This window comes from Bombus affinis, chromosome 1 (genome assembly GCF_024516045.1).
Source record: "Bombus affinis isolate iyBomAffi1 chromosome 1, iyBomAffi1.2, whole genome shotgun sequence".
Classification (NCBI taxonomy): domain Eukaryota; kingdom Metazoa; phylum Arthropoda; class Insecta; order Hymenoptera; family Apidae; genus Bombus; species Bombus affinis.
The window spans coordinates 15,817,305-15,839,000 of NC_066344.1; the positions used below are offsets into that span (position 1 = coordinate 15,817,305).

The 21,696-nt window shown below is 36.0% G+C and overlaps 1 protein-coding gene and 5 long non-coding RNA genes across 11 annotated transcripts in view; 3 read left to right on the top strand and 3 right to left on the bottom strand.

The window, feature by feature from the left end:
* Positions 1–13,092, bottom strand: part of LOC126919139 (uncharacterized) — a 24,081-nt gene extending 10,989 nt beyond the window's left edge. For 2 of the 4 annotated variants that reach the window (XR_007711515.1, XM_050727873.1), the window contains exons 1-3: positions 12,367–13,092; positions 6,138–6,491; positions 3,118–3,188 (exon numbers count right to left, since the gene is read on the bottom strand). Coding sequence is in view for 3 of the 4 variants with exons in the window: in XM_050727873.1 (XP_050583830.1) it covers positions 3,118–3,188; positions 6,138–6,312 (246 nt within the window). In the remaining variant the exon portion in view is untranslated. The remainder of the gene's footprint in view (positions 1–3,117; positions 3,189–6,137; positions 6,492–12,366) is intronic. The other 2 variants (XM_050727883.1, XM_050727864.1) reach the window with 1 other exon arrangement.
* Positions 171–3,487, top strand: LOC126919279 (uncharacterized). Of its 2 annotated transcripts, XR_007711529.1 has the most exons (5): positions 171–559; positions 713–883; positions 979–2,431; positions 2,519–2,775; positions 2,862–3,487. It is a non-coding gene; the product is annotated as an uncharacterized LOC126919279 (long non-coding RNA). The 2 variants fall into 2 exon arrangements; XR_007711528.1 differs by having other exon boundaries at positions 979–2,775.
* LOC126919312 (uncharacterized) lies at positions 3,564–6,220 on the top strand. Its single transcript, XR_007711552.1, has 3 exons — positions 3,564–5,700; positions 5,863–5,968; positions 6,095–6,220. It is a non-coding gene; the product is annotated as an uncharacterized LOC126919312 (long non-coding RNA).
* On the top strand, positions 6,488–13,283 carry LOC126919304 (uncharacterized). Of its 2 annotated transcripts, XR_007711548.1 has the most exons (5): positions 6,488–7,931; positions 8,359–9,451; positions 9,630–9,683; positions 10,191–12,218; positions 12,282–13,283. It is a non-coding gene; the product is annotated as an uncharacterized LOC126919304 (long non-coding RNA). The 2 variants fall into 2 exon arrangements; XR_007711549.1 differs by having other exon boundaries at positions 10,191–13,283.
* LOC126919321 (uncharacterized) lies at positions 13,176–15,281 on the bottom strand. Its single transcript, XR_007711556.1, has 2 exons — positions 15,154–15,281; positions 13,176–13,549 (listed from the first exon to the last, which is right to left on the bottom strand). It is a non-coding gene; the product is annotated as an uncharacterized LOC126919321 (long non-coding RNA).
* A 1,363-nt stretch (positions 15,282–16,644) lies between these two features.
* LOC126919301 (uncharacterized) lies at positions 16,645–19,293 on the bottom strand. Its single transcript, XR_007711546.1, has 3 exons — positions 19,081–19,293; positions 18,173–18,603; positions 16,645–17,588 (listed from the first exon to the last, which is right to left on the bottom strand). It is a non-coding gene; the product is annotated as an uncharacterized LOC126919301 (long non-coding RNA).
* Positions 19,294–21,696: the final 2,403 nt, after the last annotated feature.

The following is a 21,696-nucleotide window of genomic DNA, read 5'->3' on the forward strand; positions in this document are numbered from 1 at the left end:
TTATAACATTTAGTAGATGACAAATGCATTTAATAAAAAGCAGATTTCTATTTCTTCAACTACGTTCATAGAAGTATAAAAATGCATAGAAATCCGCAGTTTATTTATTAGTATGACTTTCATATGACTCATTTATGTTTCTCCCTGTTTTTACAAATTTCTTCACACATTCTAATATGTTATCATTTAAAATTTTAAATATTGTAAAGTTTGGAATGTTTTTGCCGGCGGATAGAATATCCGTTCACAAGAGATGCTTGTCACTTTTGATGAAAGTTTCTTTGAATATCTACACTGAAGAGTTTGAAATGTTTTCCAACAGCGCGCGATTATGCCAGCACTCGAAAGGAGAAGTAGAAAGGGAAGAGACAGCTTTGCGAAGTGGTACTGCTTCGCACGGTACACACCTGCAGCGGTTGCAACGTTATTGTCGAATTTTTCTCGTACCACGGATATTTTCACGGATAGAATTTGCGAGGCATTTAAGTTTATGGCTGCTCCATCTAAAACCAGTTGTTCAGAAAAAGAAATCACAACGATGATTGTATAGGAAATATGCGTACGTATTTATATTGGTATGAAGTTGATTACGATTGCGAGAGATCCGATATACGATACGAAAGGCAGTTTTAAAATACGTAATTTTCGAGATAAGTTTGAAATTACGTTACTTCGAAATTATTTAAGTATGAAATCCAGATATTCCTTTCAGATGTTCGTAAAGATATTTTAACAGATATATCATATAGACGTAAACTTAAAAAATGTGGTATACCTAACCTTGAAGTTTCTACAAGAAAACAATTAACACGTATTCGGGTGGTACATATTAAATATCTTTCCAAATCAAATTTTAATACCAGATAGTACTAAAGTAATTAAGGTAATGTCTGTATTTCTAATGATTAGTTACGTAGTTTCATTATCCTAAATTTATAGAAATACACGTGATTTATAACGAATCATTTCCTTTTTGAGATAATTGATAATTGACGACAAGACAATATTTAGTTTCTGATATTTGTCCGCCAAATTCAATCATTTCATATACAACCTAATACATATAATGAATTAAATCTACCAATCCACATACATAGTATACGTGTACGTACATACAGTATAATATAATAGAGTGAAAATATTAAGGTCAGTATGAAAGGACTTTATGCATAAATGATTCATTATTTTGAACTTGAAAGAAGCCTAACGGGACGGCACAGGGGCAAAGGAAGTACTGTTCCTTAACGCTCACCGTCAGTTACGTCTTGCCATATTGTTTTATGTGACACTTTCGGTCAATACACGTGTTTATCTTTACGTTGCTGTTTTGTGCTGAGTCTACAAAGAAATAACCAATCAGACCCACATTCCTTTGCTTGTCATCTTTTCAGCTCTCTATTATACATTTCCCAGTCATAATGCAGCGTTTGATTTATGTAAAAGCCAATGCGATGGTCCACGGTTCAACTGCTTTTCCAGCAACGGATCTGAGAGCTTTGGCTTCGATCCGAGTCATTGGCGACAGTCGAGTTACGGTACCCGACATACCGATGTGTTCCACCGAGCACAAGCTACTCTCTCGCGTACATGTTCACATGCAAAGCGATTTATATCCCATACCACCTTCTTTCCGACCTATCTATCTACGTAAGGTATACACGAACCACGTCGGACGTATACGAAGCTTCGCTTGTGAATTATTCAACGAGCGTCACCTTGAGCGACGACGTGCAAGCGTAGGCTGCCCTCTGTCTCTGTCTTTTCTTTCCCTTTCGTATAGACCACGTGCGGACAAATTCGTGATGTCTTTTACGATGACTTAGGTAGTGCGACGCGTCGTGAAGAATATGAATTTCCAACTGCGCCAGTCGGCCATTGTGCCTGGCTTATGAACGTGCCTTAAGTTTCGTCTATTACTGTGCCTTCTCTTATTCGAAGTTCAGAAAACTTTGATTTGTCGTTGATCGAATATTTATGTCGATATACAGTTGGGGACAAAAATAAGTGGAGAGATAAGTGTCAATGCAGTTTAATGGATATCATTAGCACCTAATGACAAAATCCGCAATCACTTAGTTGCTAACCTAATAATATCAGTTCTATATACTTAAGTTTTATTTACGTATTTCTTTTAGTATATAGATTATTTAACAAATAACTGAAGTTAATATTTACATTCTTGTGTAAACAAATCGTATTTAACAAAACTTCATTGATACCTGCTTTCGCTACGTGTCTGCTTATTTTTGTATCCGACTGTATATAGACGGGAAATAAGAGTTTCATACGAAGAGCGACAGTAGAATAAAAATGTCGCTGATTGGTTGATTAGTGACGTCTCAAGCGACGTCAATCGCACAAGGATGATCATTTTTGGTCGTCCAGGAATCACGGAACTCTTCTCAAGTAGTTTATGAAGCATTATAATCCTGTAATCTTTCAGTATATCACTACTTAACAGTATAAAGGGAATCACGATACGAAATGTTATATAATTTTTCTCATGTGCTTTCCATAGGAATGAATCATAATCGCGTCTTCACAATTATAAAGTTTATTGAGTGCTCTAATTGCAGCAATATCGTCAATGACTCATTGGTGGTGAAGGGCTATAATCAGTTAAATAACAGGCAATCAGATTGATCAAATACGTGCAAATTCCTCCCAATCACGGCACGTGAACAATCAAGACCGTAACCAGGCCAATTGAAAGATGGATGCAGAAAGTTTCCATATTGGAGAAAGTTCATGTAATATGAATTATAATAAACTATGGTATGATTTTATTCAACTCTCGCGTAACTGTTCATACATCTTTCTTTTTTTCTTTGAACAGCTGTTAATGCTTATGTGTTTCTTAGGCTTTTGCTGCGCGGTCACGGATAGTACGAGATATTAAGCGCCATAAATCCATACATGCAGAAATTACCGACTGGTCTCGCGGCAACAGTTTTTACCGTTGGTTAATAAAATTCAATTATTATCGGGGTAAAAGTTGTTTTAAAGCGCAACGAACGAAGAGCTGATTATATAGGAAATATTGTTGCTATTATAATCTTTTTCTCCTTGCTATATATAATTAACCAAGTTAAGTTATAATAATTTTTTTCTACTTACTCGATGAGGATAAGCCAGATGCCACGTGACGTTAAAGTTACTCCCAGACAGTAAAGTAGTTTTAATATCGCCTGCAACATAAAATGAGCGCATTATGCAACATTTCGCGCGCTATTCTATACAAATTTTCACGATCGCTCGCCGCGCGTTAAATTACGTCGAGATACGGAAACTTGTAATTTCTCAGGCTCATCGATTTAGACGAGAGACCTTACGAACAATGAAAAGTTAATATTCATTAGAGTAACGAGACACGATAATTCATTACAATCACCGGAAACATGCATGGATACAAGTTCAGCGAAATCTTGCGTGTGAATATCCTTATCCACGCCCAGATAGAAAATAAAAAAAAGAAACAGAAAAATCACATTTCTTATTATTTTATGGTGTAATAAATATCTAAGTATGGATGAAGGACTTTATAATACATTCAGGTATATTCTTAAATTGTTTCTCCTTTTCAATATATAATACAAATTTAACATATAGTTAAAGTATGGTTAACATTTTAGGGATTCGTTTTATTTAATTACAGTACGTACTCCATGTAAGCAATTTGTTTTCGTAAATCATTTTTATCATCAAAAGATTGCAAAAGATCAATTATAAGGCGGGAAAGGAAACTAACACGAAGGCGAATATCCGTTTATATCAGTAATTGTATCGGTTGTTATGAAAATGAATTTCAACTCAACCAGCGATTTCACATTTTCAGTTTGCTCGAAGCTAAGATGCTAATCTACGGTAGTATCGTATCGTATCGAGACTGGGTTTCCGGAAATAATCGAGAGTGGCACGATGTACAATTAATTTCCGGAAGCGGACGGGCAGCAGCTCGCGTTCCGCGACCGATCCTTCCTTTTATGGAGTACTACTTTTTTTCCCTACCTGCCACCGAAAAGAAAGCTCACGTTCCTCTTGTTGAGAACTAACAGTCAAGTGATTAAATTGTGGAACGACATCGACGCAGCTATGTCGGATTTGGTGGGATATACAAAAATTAATACCCGTGACAGCGTTCACGACACTGTTACGCGTTTATATGCATTCACGTAGGAGTTTGGAAGTACTGTCGATCCGAATTAGCACAGATAACTGTTTAGAGAAGAACGAAATGTTCAAATTTATGCAGGAATAATTTATATGTTGGATGATGTAAAAGTATTGTTAGCATATACTGTGATATTTGTTTAGACTACGATGCGTGGGAAAATTATGAAATAACATACTTACAAACAATAGTGCTTTGCTATCTGACCACATATCAATGAAGTATATTTCTAAGAAATCCTAAATACGTATCTCTTTCCTCTGTTAAATGTACATGTATATCTAACGCATTTCTTCCTTTTAAAGATTCATTTTAGAAAATCAGTTCCAAAAACTGATGAAAGTGGTAACTGTCAGTTAACGAAGTAAAATTCCAACCAATTAATAAAGTATTGCTGATAGTAGATGGTTAATAGAATAGTGTTCTCAGTAGGAATAATAAACCGAAATCCTTATGATCAGCGCTTTCTACTTTTTTACAACCGAAGCAATTACATAATTTGAATGTCGAATAGAACGATCGATGGTAGAAAGTTGAATAATAAGACCTGCTTCATTTTTCAGATACAACACGTAATTTGAAATGAACCGGAAGATTGAGTACTATACATATATGCCATCTACAATACCGTAATCAATAGATCAAACCAGACATTAAGGATCTTTCTACATTTAGAATTCGATAGAAAGACTACCGATAATTTTCTCAAGCCTAGATATACCCCTTTTCCAGCAGTCCTTCTATCCGATACGACGCGTGCATTTAAAGTTCACGTATTCCCCGCGACTAAGAAGAAAAAAAGGTACGTGTACGTGCGACTGCAGCGTAGAGGCAAGACGTGGAAGGTAATGGCCGAGGTTCGAGTTCCCTTCGTTGCGAGTCGGTGAAAGTCGCTTCGAATCAGACTAGCGGGCTATCCCCACCGGGACGTATCATCGTCGTTAATGTCGTTTTCCCATAGAACCCTCTTACCACTTCTACCCATCCCTCCTAACTATATCGTCATATTTCATATTGTCGACTGACGACGTCATCGTCCTTGCATTGACCGCGAAAATTTCATGCATGCCTTTTTCTGGTCCGTGGATCGTGTGACGCACAGCCGGGCCACAGCATCCGGACAACTCGCTTCGTCAGTAATACTATCGAATTACCACATTCGTCGTCGTTATTTTTCTACGCAGCACGACACGATGCGCTGCACAGTTTCAGATTTCACGAACTTGCTTTCTCTATACGTTGGGGTGCGATTTGTTTCTCCTCGGTTTGTTTGTTTGTTACAGCGGACAGGTCAAAGTTTCAAAGAAAGGGACACTGTGTGTTTCCAATGATACCCTACGATTCTCTTTTTTTGCAGTTGTCTGCCGTTTCGAGCCTTTGTCAGGAGATCAGAATCTTTGGTCGGGTTACACGTTTCCTGGCTAGACAGGATTAACTTCTTTTTGAAGTGTTATATTGCAAAATGATATATTATTAAGCCATTCAGTAATTTGTGTCATAAACTGATAATTGTACTCTTCGCGTAATAGGTAATTCTCTTATAAATACTGAGATCACTTCCTTAGGTATGATATAAAATATGATACTGTTTTATTTTATTGCATAGTTACCTAAACAAAGATTACACGACTGTATTTAAACTCAATCGTGAAAATACTTTTAAATAACTCTAATTGGCTAATTAATTTCAGAATCTTAACAAGCTGCTATCAGTCTACCAACTGTTACACCATTCTAATGATACACCAATTTAACTTCGCAATAAACTAATATCTCCACTATAACTAATCCAAGAAGGTAAACCAATCTGTCATATTATATTTCATACCACAAAAATACACCTTCACGTTATTCTCTTCTTGTTAGTATAGCCATAAATTGCAGGTATCTACATACTTCACAAATTCAGTTATTCATTTGCAGGCTATCACTATATGATAATTGTGCAACGAAAGGAAATACTCACCACGAGGCATTCCACAAGGACCAGGTGTCCTGGCATTGTCCAGAAAATCCAAGTCATATTTCCTCGCCTGTGGAAAAGTCAAGGCGACGTGTCCTTGCACTTCTCTGAATGATACCACTGCTAATACCAGTAGAATCAGTCCTGACATAATCACGGAACACGTATTCGATGACATTTTCAAGATTAAACGTGCCGGTACGCTCACAACCTCGACGTTTTCCTTGAATTCCACGCGGCTGGTCCCTCTGAGAATTTTCCTCTCGCACTCCTAAGACCCTCCAGCTGATTTTTCCTGACGCTCGGCATGGGCACCCCTCGTTGATTAACTCCTTCCGCCTCGGTGAGGCCAATAATCTGAAAACAGAGAGTAATTTCTTGGTTTGTTTGTCGATTTTGTTAAACATTTCACTTTTATCAACAAGTACGAGTACGGAAGTTTCAACAACGTAATTTTTTTCATCGGTTGTTTATTGCTTTATAACGCTAGGCTACGTTAAAAGTTAGAGCCCCTTATGGGTATATCAGTATATGCGAAGTCAAGGCCAGTTTTTGAAGCTCGTGCAAACTTGTTCCTCGACAGCTTGATAGGCCAATATCGAATAAATTACTACGCGATACTGCATTCCATGTAAATTAACTACTATCACAGAAAGTACCAATATCAAAATTTTTGTTGTCCAAATGTGTATTTTTAGAAATGGTAATTTCATATTAATTAATGGTTTCAGTAAATAGTTTTTAAGAAGATACTTGTAGATAACAAGATTTACGTAATTACTTCGTTTGAAAGGTAAGTGGAATATCGAGACAAGCGGTTTTTGGAAGTTTACATTAAAAATCAGTAATTTCTTTTAAAAGAAATGGTAATTATATTCCCACTTATTAAAAACATATATGTGAGCTTTCTGAAGCGTGCAATCACCGAAAGGTTAAATTTTATTGAGCTAATCTTATAATTAATATAACTTTAGAAGATTAAATTTTATCAATCTTTCGTTTCCTAAATAAAAGTTTGTAAATTATAATTTTTTAATTCAGTTATTATATTAATCTTTGTTTCTAATATGAATAGTAGGAAGTGTTATTTTTCTAAAATAAAGATAGATATAATTTGTATACTATGCTTTATATTGAAACTACTGCTTTTTCAGAACAAACCTAAGCCAACGAGAGAGTTAATTTGTTGTCGTAAATTACACGATCATAAACCAGGAACATAAATTCCGACGATTTGATGATCGGTACCGTGGTAGGATATTTATCTTTCGCGCATTCATCATCACGTAGGAATGTGTTAACCTTTGCCTCTATCTCAAATGATATAATAACAAGACTCAACGAGGAACCGGTAGATCGAATTGCAACGTGTCAAATGGAACGTGTCATTTTCTCTGTTTGTGCTTCCTTTTTTCGAAAACATCGTGATTAAGTGGAAAACCGCAAATAACCCATGATTGTTACAGAAAAGAATAACGGTTCCCGATTGGAAGAACGAATCGTGAATTCGCACGCAAAATCTTTCTCTCTTTCTATCTCTATCGCTCTAATGGGAAAGGACATAAGCGTGTAAGATAGACAAGGACAGAAGATATGAGCGCGCTCAGACGATAAAAAATGGCGGCACAAGTTCCTGCAGGCAGAACAAACCAGGGACAAAGAATAACAGTTTTTAAATTTTTACGAAAAATTTCAATGAAATAGAATTAGACTATTGTTTAAGTTAGTGTTATTTGTATTGAGGACAGTGATCACTAAATTTTAAAGAGATTTTTCAAGAAATTAGATGATCAAAAGGTATTAATTTTTAAATGTCTGGTTACGAATACGTAACCATTATATATGACTAAAACTTTTGTTTGGTTAATCATTATCGATATTGAAAATTAATTCAATATTACCAACGGTAAAAGAAATTATTGGTTAATGGCAATTAATATTGGTAAAGTATAGTTTTTGATTAGTATCAATCACTATTATCGATGTTGAAAAATTCTTTTTGGTTACTTTCGATCATGAACAATTTTTATTAACATTACTGATAATTAGAATCTAAGATTAATGGGAAAATTGATTAGTCGAAAGTAATAAAAGAAAATTTCTTCGACGTCGATAATGGTTATTTATAATCAAGGAAATAGTGTAATTACCTATAATGATTTTTATAATTGAAATTATTTAAAATAAAATATGAAATCCTATATAATAATCTTTTTAATTCAAGTTACAGCAGCGATAGTTCCTGGAATAAATATAGAAGTATCTCGAGGTTCCTTCGAATATAAGGAAAAGAAATATAAGAAATCTCGAGGAACAAAGGAGGAAGCGTGAACTCGAATAGCCAGTTGTGAGAAACGAAGGGACAAAGACGAAGGACACGTGCACATTGCGCATCGAGATAAATGGAAGAAACAATTATAAGGAGCTGTCGAGCGAGGTGTACGAAACTTAACGAGCCGAGGACATAACCTTGTCGAAAAATTGAGCCACAAAGAGATATCATTTCCCTAGACTAATTTTGTAACAAGATAATAACAAGACAATAAAATGAAGATAAAAATATTTGTATGCAGATGATGAAAATTTTTAGCAACGACGCAATAAATGGTAATCGCAGCTATAACCAAATTATGTTGGGCAATAACATTTTGTTTAATGCGTTTCCTGCCATTTTTAGGTTTCAAAGTGAGTATGTAAATCATTCTAGTGAAACGAACTAGACATAGATGAATCATCATTAACAATCGATTGTCGATTGATGAGAGATCAAAGCATATTAAGTACTTAATTGAATTTCAATTTAGAATGTCTCGAATATATAACCCATTTTTTATTATATATTTATATTATAATCTTTGAACTTTAAAAATAGTGTTTTTTAATTCTACTTGTCAAAAACTCAAATAAAAAATCGCAAATTCGGTACGTCTTAAATCCGAGTTCATAAATTACGATAAAAAAGTATAGTTGAAACATGTACTAAGAAGTATGTATTACGAAAAACACCATAAAAAGATAAACTATCGAGCACCTGTAAGCTAATGAAAATCAATATATTCGTTAAGGATTACGACAACCGTTTCTACGCACATTGCAACACTCGGGAGCGGATCTCCTTCTGAGGAATCTCAATGTAGCCTCAGCGTGGCCTCAGAATGGCCTCAGGATGGCCTCACCGGCGAAGTACGCAGCTCCTACTTGGAAGGTGCAATTCACTCACAGAGATGAGCGCTGCTAGTGGGAGGATACGACATTGGAGAAGGGAAGAGGAAGGAGGGTTCAAAAGGAATGGGAGGAAACCGACTTGCAAAACTCGCGTATAGGATATTTTTTTCTCGCCTCGTGGAAACCTGACATTCTGCGGAATCTCGATCTCCAACGCGACATGCTTTTTCATTTGTTTTTAAACGATTCGCGGCCGTTATGCAATCGCGAATAGCGTAAGGTATACGCGTCTCGTTGTTCAATGGAACCCACCTTTATTTTCTGTTTCAGATCCGGAGTCTACGAATTCCGACATTGGCAAAAATAGAAATTATCTCATCACAGGTAGAGCTCACGGGTTGCTTTCGAAATTTGTTGATCATTAATTCCGAGAAACCAACGGTTCTTGGGATCTTCGGAACATGCTAATGGTGACTTGTATGACTCGGCATTCCATTCGTGTTTTCGTAAACATGAATGCTATTTGACGAGCTGAGGATCATGGTGATGTTTCAAAAGAATTTGTATTTAGTCACACATCTTGACTCTATAAAGTATTATCCTACTATATTTAGTTCTAGAATTAACGAAGGTACAATTTTATTCTTTGTCGCAATACGTTTTCATAATATGAACAAATATAACATGAATCTTTGTATTGATAAAAGCAGAGCAGAATTTTATAAAAGAGACAATGAACTGACTTACACCACTATGTTCCTCTATAACCAACCATTTTATAATATTAATGTAATATATATAAATATTACAACTTATTATACTTAAATGTTTATGTTGGAAGGCGAAATTGATTATTGATACATCGAGTTACTGAAAATGTAATCTTTTTAGGTACATATTTAGTCATGATGAAGGAAGGATTGATTAACGTTCCAGTTGATGGTACGGTGATCTCAATCGGTGCCGATGAACAGCTCACTTGTGCGTAAAGTTTTGACTTGTGTAGCCATCGAATGCAGGAAGGTGAGGTAAGAACGGAATCATGAAACCAGAAGACTCATGAAGGGAAAGGAGGCAGATACGTAGGGAAAACGATCCATGGACGGCTCGTGGAAAACGAGTTGACATTCCAGTGAACACCGATGACGTTGTCCTTAACTATGATGTAGTCTCTCTTTTACTGGTTTGCGATCTAAATGCCGTCGATCGATCTCATGTGCTCTTGAGAAATTTTTTTTAGCTCTTTGGAAAAACTTACGAATTGATGAGAAAATATTGAATATACCTTAATTGGTATGTAATCATGATAAAAAAATCTGGTATAAAGGAGATTAAAACAAATTTTGTTTCAAATTCCCAAGTAAACGAAAACATAAATTAAAAATGTTATAAATTATGGATGATAATTAATATGGCAATTGAAAGAGGAATTTTTATCGAGGCTAGCTGGAACGTTTCGGAATTCTAAAACATATACAGTAGATTTTTCGCTAACAAGAACTGTAAACACTATATTTTTCTAGCGAGGTAACTGCGTAGTCAACAATTTGCGCAGCTAAACTTTCTCAAATTCCTGTGTTTACATTCTGCGATCCTACGTGATCTCACGGCTGCATATTGTTTCGCTAGTCTCTTCTTAAGACCGTGGAAGCAGTGGAGAAAATTGTGTGACGTGCAAGCGATAAATGCTCTGACAGCTACAAAACTAAATTGTACTTGAATGCAAGTGTATACCTATTTAATTGCTTCAAATTAATCTTCCAAGAAATCACTCACAATTCTGTTTACAATCGTACAAAACTATACATAAGTAAGAAAAAAAGAAATAGTTGAAAGAAGAATCAAATATGGATGGTTGTAAAACTTTTATGTACAAAATTTTGATAAACCATGGAATGCCAAAACAGGTCAAGCGAAACAAAAAAACAATAGCAATAACAGGAGAAGAAATATTTCTCGGATTACTCCAGAGAAAATGGTAGCGTTTCTAAGTATGTACGTTGCAGTGACTGATCGTTCTCATTGATGCGAGATCTCTCGAGAGAGAGCAAGAAAAGAAAATTCATGGCGCGATCGCGGGAGTAAGCGAAACTACGGAGTTATAAAGAGTACACCATCGCGCCATTCTCCTTGACGTGCCTTAGAAAACAAGCTACGGTTCCAGCGGACACTCATTCAGTTTTTGTTTCGTTCTCACTGTCTAGTCGCGTTTTCACCTGGGAAGATATTACGCGATCCGACAGTATTATGTCGCACGATAGAGACGATATGATGAGGTGGAATGACGAATTTCGAAAAAGGAATGCAATGACCAAGGAAAAGACTTTCATCGAGTACCAAGAATCCGTGAAGAAATACATAAACACGACAGATAATAATAATGGGTTATGTCGACAATGCTGCCTCAAAAACAGGTTAGAACGAAGCGAATGCGCATAATCAGGATGTAGGAGGATAAATGAACGAGCTTACAATGCAGAATTATGCAGATGAGAGAGGCGCAATTTCTTCAGGCATAATTAAGAAAAACGAAGAGGCGAGGTACGCCGATGACGTTGCTGCCATTAAACTTCCTCTCACTAGCATTCTATGTATAATGAGCTGTTACGCCATACACACGATATTACCGTAGAATACACAGGGAGGAATACAAATACAGTGTGGTGGATGGTGCAGGAAGAGCGCGACGATAAAAAAAGAACAAAACAAAATGTCCTTCGCGGTGGATTGATTGAACGATTATCGATAGCTCTTCAAGCTAAATGTTATTACTGGATCAAATTCCCTCGAAATTATCCTAAACATTATATTGACTTATTCTCTTTGAACCAATTTAATTTTCACCTAATTCTCCACAAGCATGCACACACTTTCGATTTCTTTTAACGATCACATCAATAACTTACAGGCTAATCTCAGGTTTGTAAACTATCAATATAACTTTATATGTATAACATAATAGTTGACGAAATAATATTTCAGAGACAAAATTGGAAAGATCCGTACACGAATCGCGCAATCGCTTCACTGAGCCGTCAAAAAAGATTCGACAATACAATCTCCCTACCTGTTGAATTGTCCGGGAAATTTCCAGCTGATGCTTCGGTCACGCACACACAAAATCACTGCACCAAGAAGTCCGTAAATCTCAGACGACGCATCTCTGAGGCGGCGTCATCGTCGTTCAAGGAAAGAAACAACAAGATCGTATGAGTGATTCCACTCTAGCTATTGCCGAGACGCAAGAAAAGTAAACGTCTGTCCGCGCGATCGGTGAACCACGATGATTCACTGGATAGTTGGAAGACGTGACTTTAGGACGTAGCCATTTCGATATTGGGCGGTCAATTGCGACGATGTACGATAAGATCGTACAATTTCGACAGGTGGTAGCTATACACACAAAGATACCACAGCGGTCGAGAAGGATGCGACGGGGCCACGTCCCAGACTGACTCCAAGAAGCTTGGCTAGGCTCTGTTCGACTCGACTCACCTCAACTGCCTGGCATTGCAAAGCAGCCGCGAGCGAAAACTCACTTTACGCTCTCGCACGGCCCCTTACGTTTACCCCCCGCCATATTACCGACTGCCTGCTTTCTTAAGGCTGCCTGCGAGTTCGCCTGAATACCTGCTTCTATACCCCTTCTCTTGGTGCATCGCGGCACTGTACCTCAGGCGCGCGCGGCGCCGCTGCCTGATGTTTCTTCCTGCGCTCTCTGGCTCCCTCTGACAGGGAGACTGCATGACATTCAGGTCACCAATTTGTCTCGAATTCTGTGGACATGATTGAGACAACTAAAAATGAGTTCGAGTTTTTAATCGCTCATTTTATGTAAGGATGGATCTGGGGAAGGATTAAGTAAATGGACAGGTATCGTAATGTAGCATTATATTGGGAATATTTTGATAGTATTATTGTGTTTACATTACATGTTTGTAAATAATCTTAGATAGAAGAGAATAGAACATATTTGTACAGTTATGAATATTTTTCTGTGCTATTATGCCTGATTAATTTTTGGCTACTCAATGTTTTTATTAATTGATTATTATCTAAATGATAACATGGTCTATAATCTCGCGTACCAATTGGAATATCTAGATAAATCTTCTAGTTCACATCGGTATGAATATAATCTCTGTAATGACCTTGATCTATATGTCGCATGCTCAAATTTGGAAGTCGTACTTGTTGTCACCAAGGTTACCAACTCATCTCACAGACCGTCCAAATCCTTTTACCCGATTCTACAACATGATATTAACAAAAATGATATTAAAATATTTTTCAAAACTATCATCTATCTCTGATAACAAGATTGTATTATTAAAAATAATATATCCATTCGCCATTAGGATGCAGAAGACACAAGACGCTTACGACGATTATGGAAAAGCAACGTGAGTTCGGCCGATGAAGTAAAAGAAGGCAACGATCAGCCGCGAAACTCTACTTGCTCAACGAGTTTGCGTTTCTGATCGCGAAAAATTTATGCAATTCAGCCTTCGAGGCAAATCAGTATTCTGATATCGTCGATCCATCGGCAGAAGTATCCTTCGAACGAAAACTAAATTTCATTCAACTTCGCTTACTCGCGTAGTAAACGTGCCCGTCAAGCGCAAATTAGATCTGCTGTTTATACCAGAGCCTGTACATTTTAACTTGTAACAGCAAGAGCAAAACCTCTCTATCGGAATGGAAAGCGAGCTGTTCAGGCACGCGGCGGTCTACAGCTTGATCGAGTGGTGTTCATTCGCGCCTTAGGCTGCGTACAGACTGGCAAACAGGTCTTGCGCTCTATGCCTGGTAAAAGTTTGTTACCAAATGGTATCGACGTTTTGAGGAGTTATAAATTCTTTCTAGGAAATCGGAATTTGAGAAAATTCTAAGAACCAGAATAAATAGTCTAAAATTCGAAATATTCGAAAGTGTAGGTACCCTAATTCCAGGTTTAAAGGGGAAAAAGAAATAAATAGCCTAAAGATCCAAAAGCTCAAAAAATCAAAAATCGAAGAAATTCAAAGTATATAATCCTAGAGTGAAATATTTCAAAGATATCAGGATTCAAGAATCCAGGAGTCAAATAATAAGAGATACATAACAACTCTTTTTGTTCAGTATCTAACTAAATTACCGACCAAATTATTCGTCCGCATGTGTGTACGGTATCATGTCGCAGTATGTAGTTGATCTCTAATCGAAACGCTCTACGCGTGGATAATTTTTCGCTAGTTATCGCTCTGGAAATGCTTAATTACTGAGTCACCAGCGAGGTAACATTTTGCAATCTAAGATTATTGGAGTATCAGTTGCACATATTTCTACACAGTCCCTGATTTCAATTATAAAAAACTACTTTACTTCTGATAGACCACAGCTCATAACAAATGCTCAGTGAATTATAAAATTCATTTCTTTTTAGATTTTCTAATATTTCATCATCTCTAAACAAACATGAAAGTTGGAAGTAGATAATTTTTAGTCCATTGAACGTTAAATTTAATCAGAAGCTTCTTCGGAATTTCAATTTCAAAATTTCCAAACACTTATCATTTCGGGATAGAATTAAGAATAATAAATAGAATGAGTGCAAGAATTAAATAATTTTTAATTAATAGAAAAAAAACTTCATCATCAAACACTTTCTCAGACTTTCAGTCCTTTAGTCAGACACTTGTTATCCAGAAAATTGTACAAAATCCAACACACGTGCGGCGTAAGGTCTGTTTACATTGAACTGTTGATAGGTTAGAAATATGAACTTTTCCAACTATATTTCGAGAAAGAAGTAACCGGTATCCGATTTTCCGGCATGTAGCCATGGGGAAACTAGAATCAGTAAAGAGCGAACCTGGAAGCCGACGTACACCTCCATGGCTATCCTCGAAGCAAGTCAGAGAGCCGGTCAGAGGGAGAGGCCGCATTCCAATCCACGGAGAAAGCCTCTCGCGCATTTAACCACGAGATGACCGCCCAGAGGTCGCGTAAACGAGCTCCATGGACCCGTTAGTTCGATTCGTATTCGTGTATATCTAACCTAAAATTATTCCATTCCATTGGCTTTTTTCATTTATTTTCTTCAATAGATCATTGGTTGTCTATCCAAATTGCTTCTATGCAAGTTGAAATATTCATCTGAGGTACATTTAGGACGATTAATGTAATACTTCTGTGCTACATTGGACGATTATAATTTATGGTAATAGTATACAGATAAGCATTCATCACTAGGATGCAAAAGGTGTCATCATATAAGATTGTGAAAAAGCAAGCTGATTCTGACTGATGAAATAAAAGAAGATGAACCGTGAAATTAGATATATGTATTCTTATAGGTTTATTATTAGTATTATAATGTAGTTTTGTTGTTGTTATATTGTAGTTTATTATTGTAATTTAGTTTATGTTGTTATGATGTAGGGGATTGTATCGTGTTATACAGGAGAAGTGTGGAGTTAAGTGTGAATAGGCAGTAAAAAATATTTGACCGTTCAAGGCCACTAACCCCACTATTCGTCGTAGTAGTCTTTCATTGAAAGCTATATAACGTGTCAATCTCTCTCTGTTTATGCCGTATTCTTTTATATGGGTGCATTCATAAAGATATGAACTTGCATAACTATGCACAGTTCATTAATTAAGGATGAATATCCAATCACTTATTTCTTTTAATATCAAAAACCTCTAAAAATCAGATATCAAACAATAATCAATGTTTCAGTGCTTCAATGATATAACGAAGGAAGACCAATCCCAAAACGACTGGTTCAACCAGATCCCGTTGCTGCCACTTGCCGCAACGAAGACGCATTTGAATTCAAATGGGGGAAAGTAGGAGGTTGAAATGTTTGAGGACGTTCGGTACACCGTACACCTGCCACAAGGTGACTGCATTCCACAGCGAGGCGGAACGTAAGTAGCCGGGATCCGTGCTGGAATGTATGTCGGATTTGCTGGAATACTTCACGAGCCGCTAGCAATACGCTGGCCAATTATATGTATCGCACGCGGCGCGGCCGCGTGCGCATATCGTTTGTTTTTGCCCAGGTCGGCCTACTTGCGTCGCGTATGATTAACTCGCGCAATTCAGTCTCTGGTACGCTCTTGCTATCCGTGAAATTGACCATTGCTGGTCAGGTGAAATTTTCGATGCATCTTCGCGCAACGAACAGTACCGTCGTTTCTCTTCTTCGATCTTTTGGTCTGTCTTGGTTTCTGTTCCTGGCACAGAAATAGGTTAGCTTCTTTCTTTTAAGGTTATGATTGTAACATTTTGTTATTAGATATTGATATTATATTTCTCATTATCTTATCATGTACAGTTTCAAAGGGTTGGGTTTTTTTTTATTTGTGATCTTGCAGGATTTTACCATTATTTTAGTGACTTTCTATACTCTTTATGTTCTTTTAGCCACCCTTTTTAGTTCTCTCTACTGTTGGTGCATTATGAGCTACACTGCATTCTTCAATATTTTCTCTTTCTATTCATACTGTTAAATCTATGGTCTCACCAACTACTAAATCTTCTATATAGCATAGACTAATTTCATATTATTCTAACTTAAAAATTAATCTATATAGGATATTTTTATGTTTTCCAGTTCAATAATCACTTATTAATATAAACTGTTTTAATGTTCCACAGGGTAATAATTTCTTGCTAATGGTTTCATCATTTATGAATTAAATTAATGAATCAAGGTCGTCAAGGATCAACGCTATAACATTCCTCCAATTTTATAAGCCTAGTAAACTAATCTTATAGATGAATTTTTTTGTTATTAATTCCAGCTCAGACTGTCACCACCTCACAGCAAAAAGTCCGATACGCGTGACGCTATATAACTTCGCATATCCAACGATCACCCATCTGGATCTCGTAAGAATTTCCTTACAAAAGCCCGTGTACTCAATAATAGGCGCAACACGAGTACCGGAGGCGCGATTGAATACTGAATTCTTTGCATTCGCGTTTCCCGTAGCCGGATAAGAGGGTTCCTTCGTTTCGCGACACCAATGTTTGCTCGTTGATTCTCTCTATTTGGAATGTTATTTGGACGTATCTACAAAGTGTCCAGCATCCAGAATGGCCGAAGATACGGTGGATAGAGGCGGCTAGAGAAGAATGCGTTCTCTTTCCACACCGATCGGCGTGATTCGCGCATGAATCAGATTCCATGTAACGGGAAAACGAGATTTCATTCAGTCCCGTGATTTAAATGAGACGAAACGCACAAGGAGCGGTCAAGATTCGTTCTGGATAACAGAAACTTTGCCGAGTTTTACCTGAAATAATGTATCCAGTCCTCAATATAATCTTCATCTTTCTTACACTTAACATTGTTACACTGTGCAGTATTATATTAGATTATCAGACAAGTCTTGAAGCTTTTCTAGTATGAATTATACTTCATTTGAACACTTTGTAATAATATAATTCAATCAAATATGCATTAGTTTATTCAATAATATTCTGCCACCTATTGAATAATTCCATTATGCCATTCATACAGAATTTTTCTTGTTTCTGAGCAAAAATGTAACCTCTAAAAGGTTTAAGATTTATCTGGCAATCTAATATTTAATACTGCTACGTTTAACGCTGTTGGGGTTTCCGGGTGAGAGCCGGGTGAAAAGATTCCCGTCGTCTCACCAACATTCTGTATACATACATAGTTAACTTCAAGGGGTCAGGAAACGCATCGAACAGTGTTAAAGCAGTATTAAGTATAATACTGCACAATGTAACAATGTAGTAGTAACAAAGTGTGACAATTTAAACCGTGCAAAGAATATTAAAGCTTTCATCTTTTTTTTTTGCAAAATAGAGACGTTATTCGTTTGTTAAATGTAAATTATAATGGTTTCACCTTATTTCAATGAGTTCAACATATTCGAAGTTAAGAATCTTTTAGTATCAAACATAGTCAACTTTTTAATATTACATAAGTTGACGTGATAACATGTTACGGGTGGCTGTAAGGAATGCCTCCGCGGTCTACCGTGAAGAAAGGGCGGAAGGGCTCCATGATTCTGCCTGCAGAATAAGTTTCCATGACAGTGTCGTCATTAAAACATCGACGAAGGCGCTAAGAGTATATGGAATGGCAAGCAGTTGCGTGTGCGTAGCTCAATATTATGGCCAGTGGGTCTGCCATTCCTTCCATGGCCATTCTTTCCTACATTCCACGGCGCACGAACACCTTGCACGCCTCGCATGTACTCGAGGTGCCTTTTTTGGTGGGTTTAGGTTAGGAGATAAGCAAAATGGAAATCTTGTATGGTGGTCGTTTAGGTTTACCTAGGTGGAGGGTATAAATAAAACATTAGTGGAGAGTTTTGGATTTAGTGGAATTTATCAAAAGATAGTAAAGAATCTTAATTAATAATAAATATATGTTTGAAAAATAACAATAATATCATAATTTCTATCTATGAATAGAAAGAATTATTATGTTCGTTTGTACCTATTACATTCTTATCTTTTTATTATTAAACAATGTTATTTTTATTTTAAAAAGTTCAAATAGATCATTAGAAACGTGTGAATAATAATTAATAGCTTCTGTTTTCATAGAGTCTATTCATATACACAAAATTATTGTATGCCTATTATTTTAAAACATAGACATTTTTTTTTTATTATTATTACTACTAAAGAATGTTATCTGTAATGAAACAAATCAACTTGAAAACTCAAAGTCATTGAAAATTCGAACAAATTTTATGTACTACTGAAAATAGGACTGATGTCAAGATTTAAGGTTAGCTTTCATACCAAACTCGATGAGTGGGGTCATAGGTGAATGTGCTGAAAGAAACACTCGTGTATCGCAAATAGATCCATGGAAATAATACAATGGCAAAGTTCCATAACATGGCATTATGGCCCGTGTTACGCGTTCGAGGAGGATTCCGTAAAAAGAAGCATCTACGCGAGAATGCGTTCTCCTTCAAGCACATACAGTTGCTACGAGTCACTTATGTGTATAGTTGCGCAATCTCGGCCTAGTTTATACACTATATAACTCTATAATCTTAAACATAGAGTTTGTGTTTGTGGAAATATGTAATTTAATGAGAATGTAGATTAATTCTAATTTGTCCCACTATACGAATTCAATCAATTGGAATTTTTTCATCATTTTTATGTGAAATAACTAAACATTATTTTTTACTGTTTTCTTTTCATATTGTTTAAAAATTATGAAGGAAAATTAAAATTCGATTAATATTTTTGATAGTTTGTTAGGAGTCTTATTGTTTATAAATTTAATTGAAATTTTTGTCATTTGTTTTGAAATGTTTTTTATTGTAAATAATTAATTATACATGTTTATATTTTTTACCAATAATGGCAACCAGCGAAGTGTACAATGAATGCAAGAAAAATGCTTCTCGAGAAACATCCATGCGTCAATTTGCGTAATTGTCCAGTAAAACTGTTCCAAACACGCGATTTACAACGAGGATTTCACTCCAAGCGTTTTAAAGCATGGATAGTAAAATCGCATAAAACGAAAGAAAAAATACTTTTTAAAATTGTTATGGACCTGCGTTTCAGTCTTCGCCAAAAAAAAAAAAAAAAAAAAAAAACAAACTGTTAAAAATAAAAAAGTAATAATCCAAAAACACATAGATACCATCTTAGCCTATCTGAATATTAAAACTCTCTTATCACTTTTTAAATTAAATTGAAGATCTTTTCCACTATTTGCTAATACCCAAATATCAAATAACATAAAATTACACCTGTTTCAACACTATAGCAAATTAAGTCAGCGTTACAAAACCCAACTAAAACACTATAACAATTTATCATACAATTCTCTATAGATCCCCAGCAGGTCACGAAATCTCCCAAGCAGTTTCATAATTCCGTGTACTTGTTGTTCCTCGGGATTACCATGACATAATCGTATAGTTTCATTTGGGCACGCACCTGTTTGAAACCTTCGATTACGTCGATATGCGGGACATGGATAATAGATGTACGCCATATGCTAATAATCTTTCGCAACATGAGGATCCTTGATCGGAAACGTGCACGTTAGTAGATGATAAATTGGCGTGGCCTCTTCCGACGATTCCTCATAAACCAGAGATCCCTCTCGCGTGAAATAAGAGAAAGCTAAAGAAAGAAAGATAGAGAGAGAAACGTTTTATGAGTGTAACAAGTAGACGAGATAGTGGCATAACAACAGACGTTTGGTGCAGCCGAGAGAAACCACTTTCGCTCTTTTCACTGCTCAACCGTGCGTTTTCATTTTTCCCCTTCTAATCGGATGACAAGCACAGTGCAGTTTTGTCTACTTAAACTTCATGCTCAATGAAACAATAACGACTAACTATTTGCTATAGAAATATATATAACATATATATACACAACAATATGTGTATATAACATATATATATACAACAATATACCACAAGTTAATAGTTGTGCAAGCATTTTGTCCATACTGACAATCATCCTAATTAGGGAAATATTTAGGTTCTGTTTTGGTTTTAAAACGACATTTGTTTTTAGAGACAGAAACATAAAGAAACATGCATCGACATTGTTATTTGTTGTTCCATTTTCCAAACAGTATCTAAGAGGTATGTATCAAAGTATCAACTTGTAGACAAATTTTCTTCACATTGGTGCGACATAATTAGAGGAACACACTTTTTATTTTGGTTTCAAAGCCATTTATGTTCTTAGGAATAGGAACGTGAGAAACATGGAGAAATATTGGACAATAACCATTAACTTTTTCAACAGACATCAATATAATATCAAGACAAAATTTGTCATTGTTGCTTCAATAATGATACAGCTTTAGATCTTGCCGTTGGTAAAATGGTTCATCATATTGATTACTATCGGCTACTTCGATTGTAGGTTATCCCATATTTTGCTCCGGTGCAACGATCCTCGAACGAGACTTTTACGATTTTTCCGAATATTGCTTCGCTTATGGTCGATCTTACCTTTACGTTGGAAGAGTAGAAAGCGAGTTTTCATGCGTTAAAGATGGTTGAATTAATTCGGCTGGTTATTGTTTAAGTGGTGGAGAAAGATGTATTTGTTTGTAACATATATTCTCCCTGTTTTCTCTGTTTAATGGTGTATATTCTTAAAGACGAGTATTTGACGTGATCTAATGCTTAAACATATACATTTTGAACTGAACTTATAAATTTTAATTAGAAAGTTGAGAACATTATGTTTAATTTTACTTATTATTTATAATCTTACTATTTATACTCTATTCTTATTTATTTATTATTCATTTGTGATTCAGTGTTAATAGAAAGATGAAAATGACAGAAAATGACAAATAGACTTAGCATAAAGGAATGTAAAAAATGAAGGAAGTATCGGGTAAAATCAAATCGTACAACAACA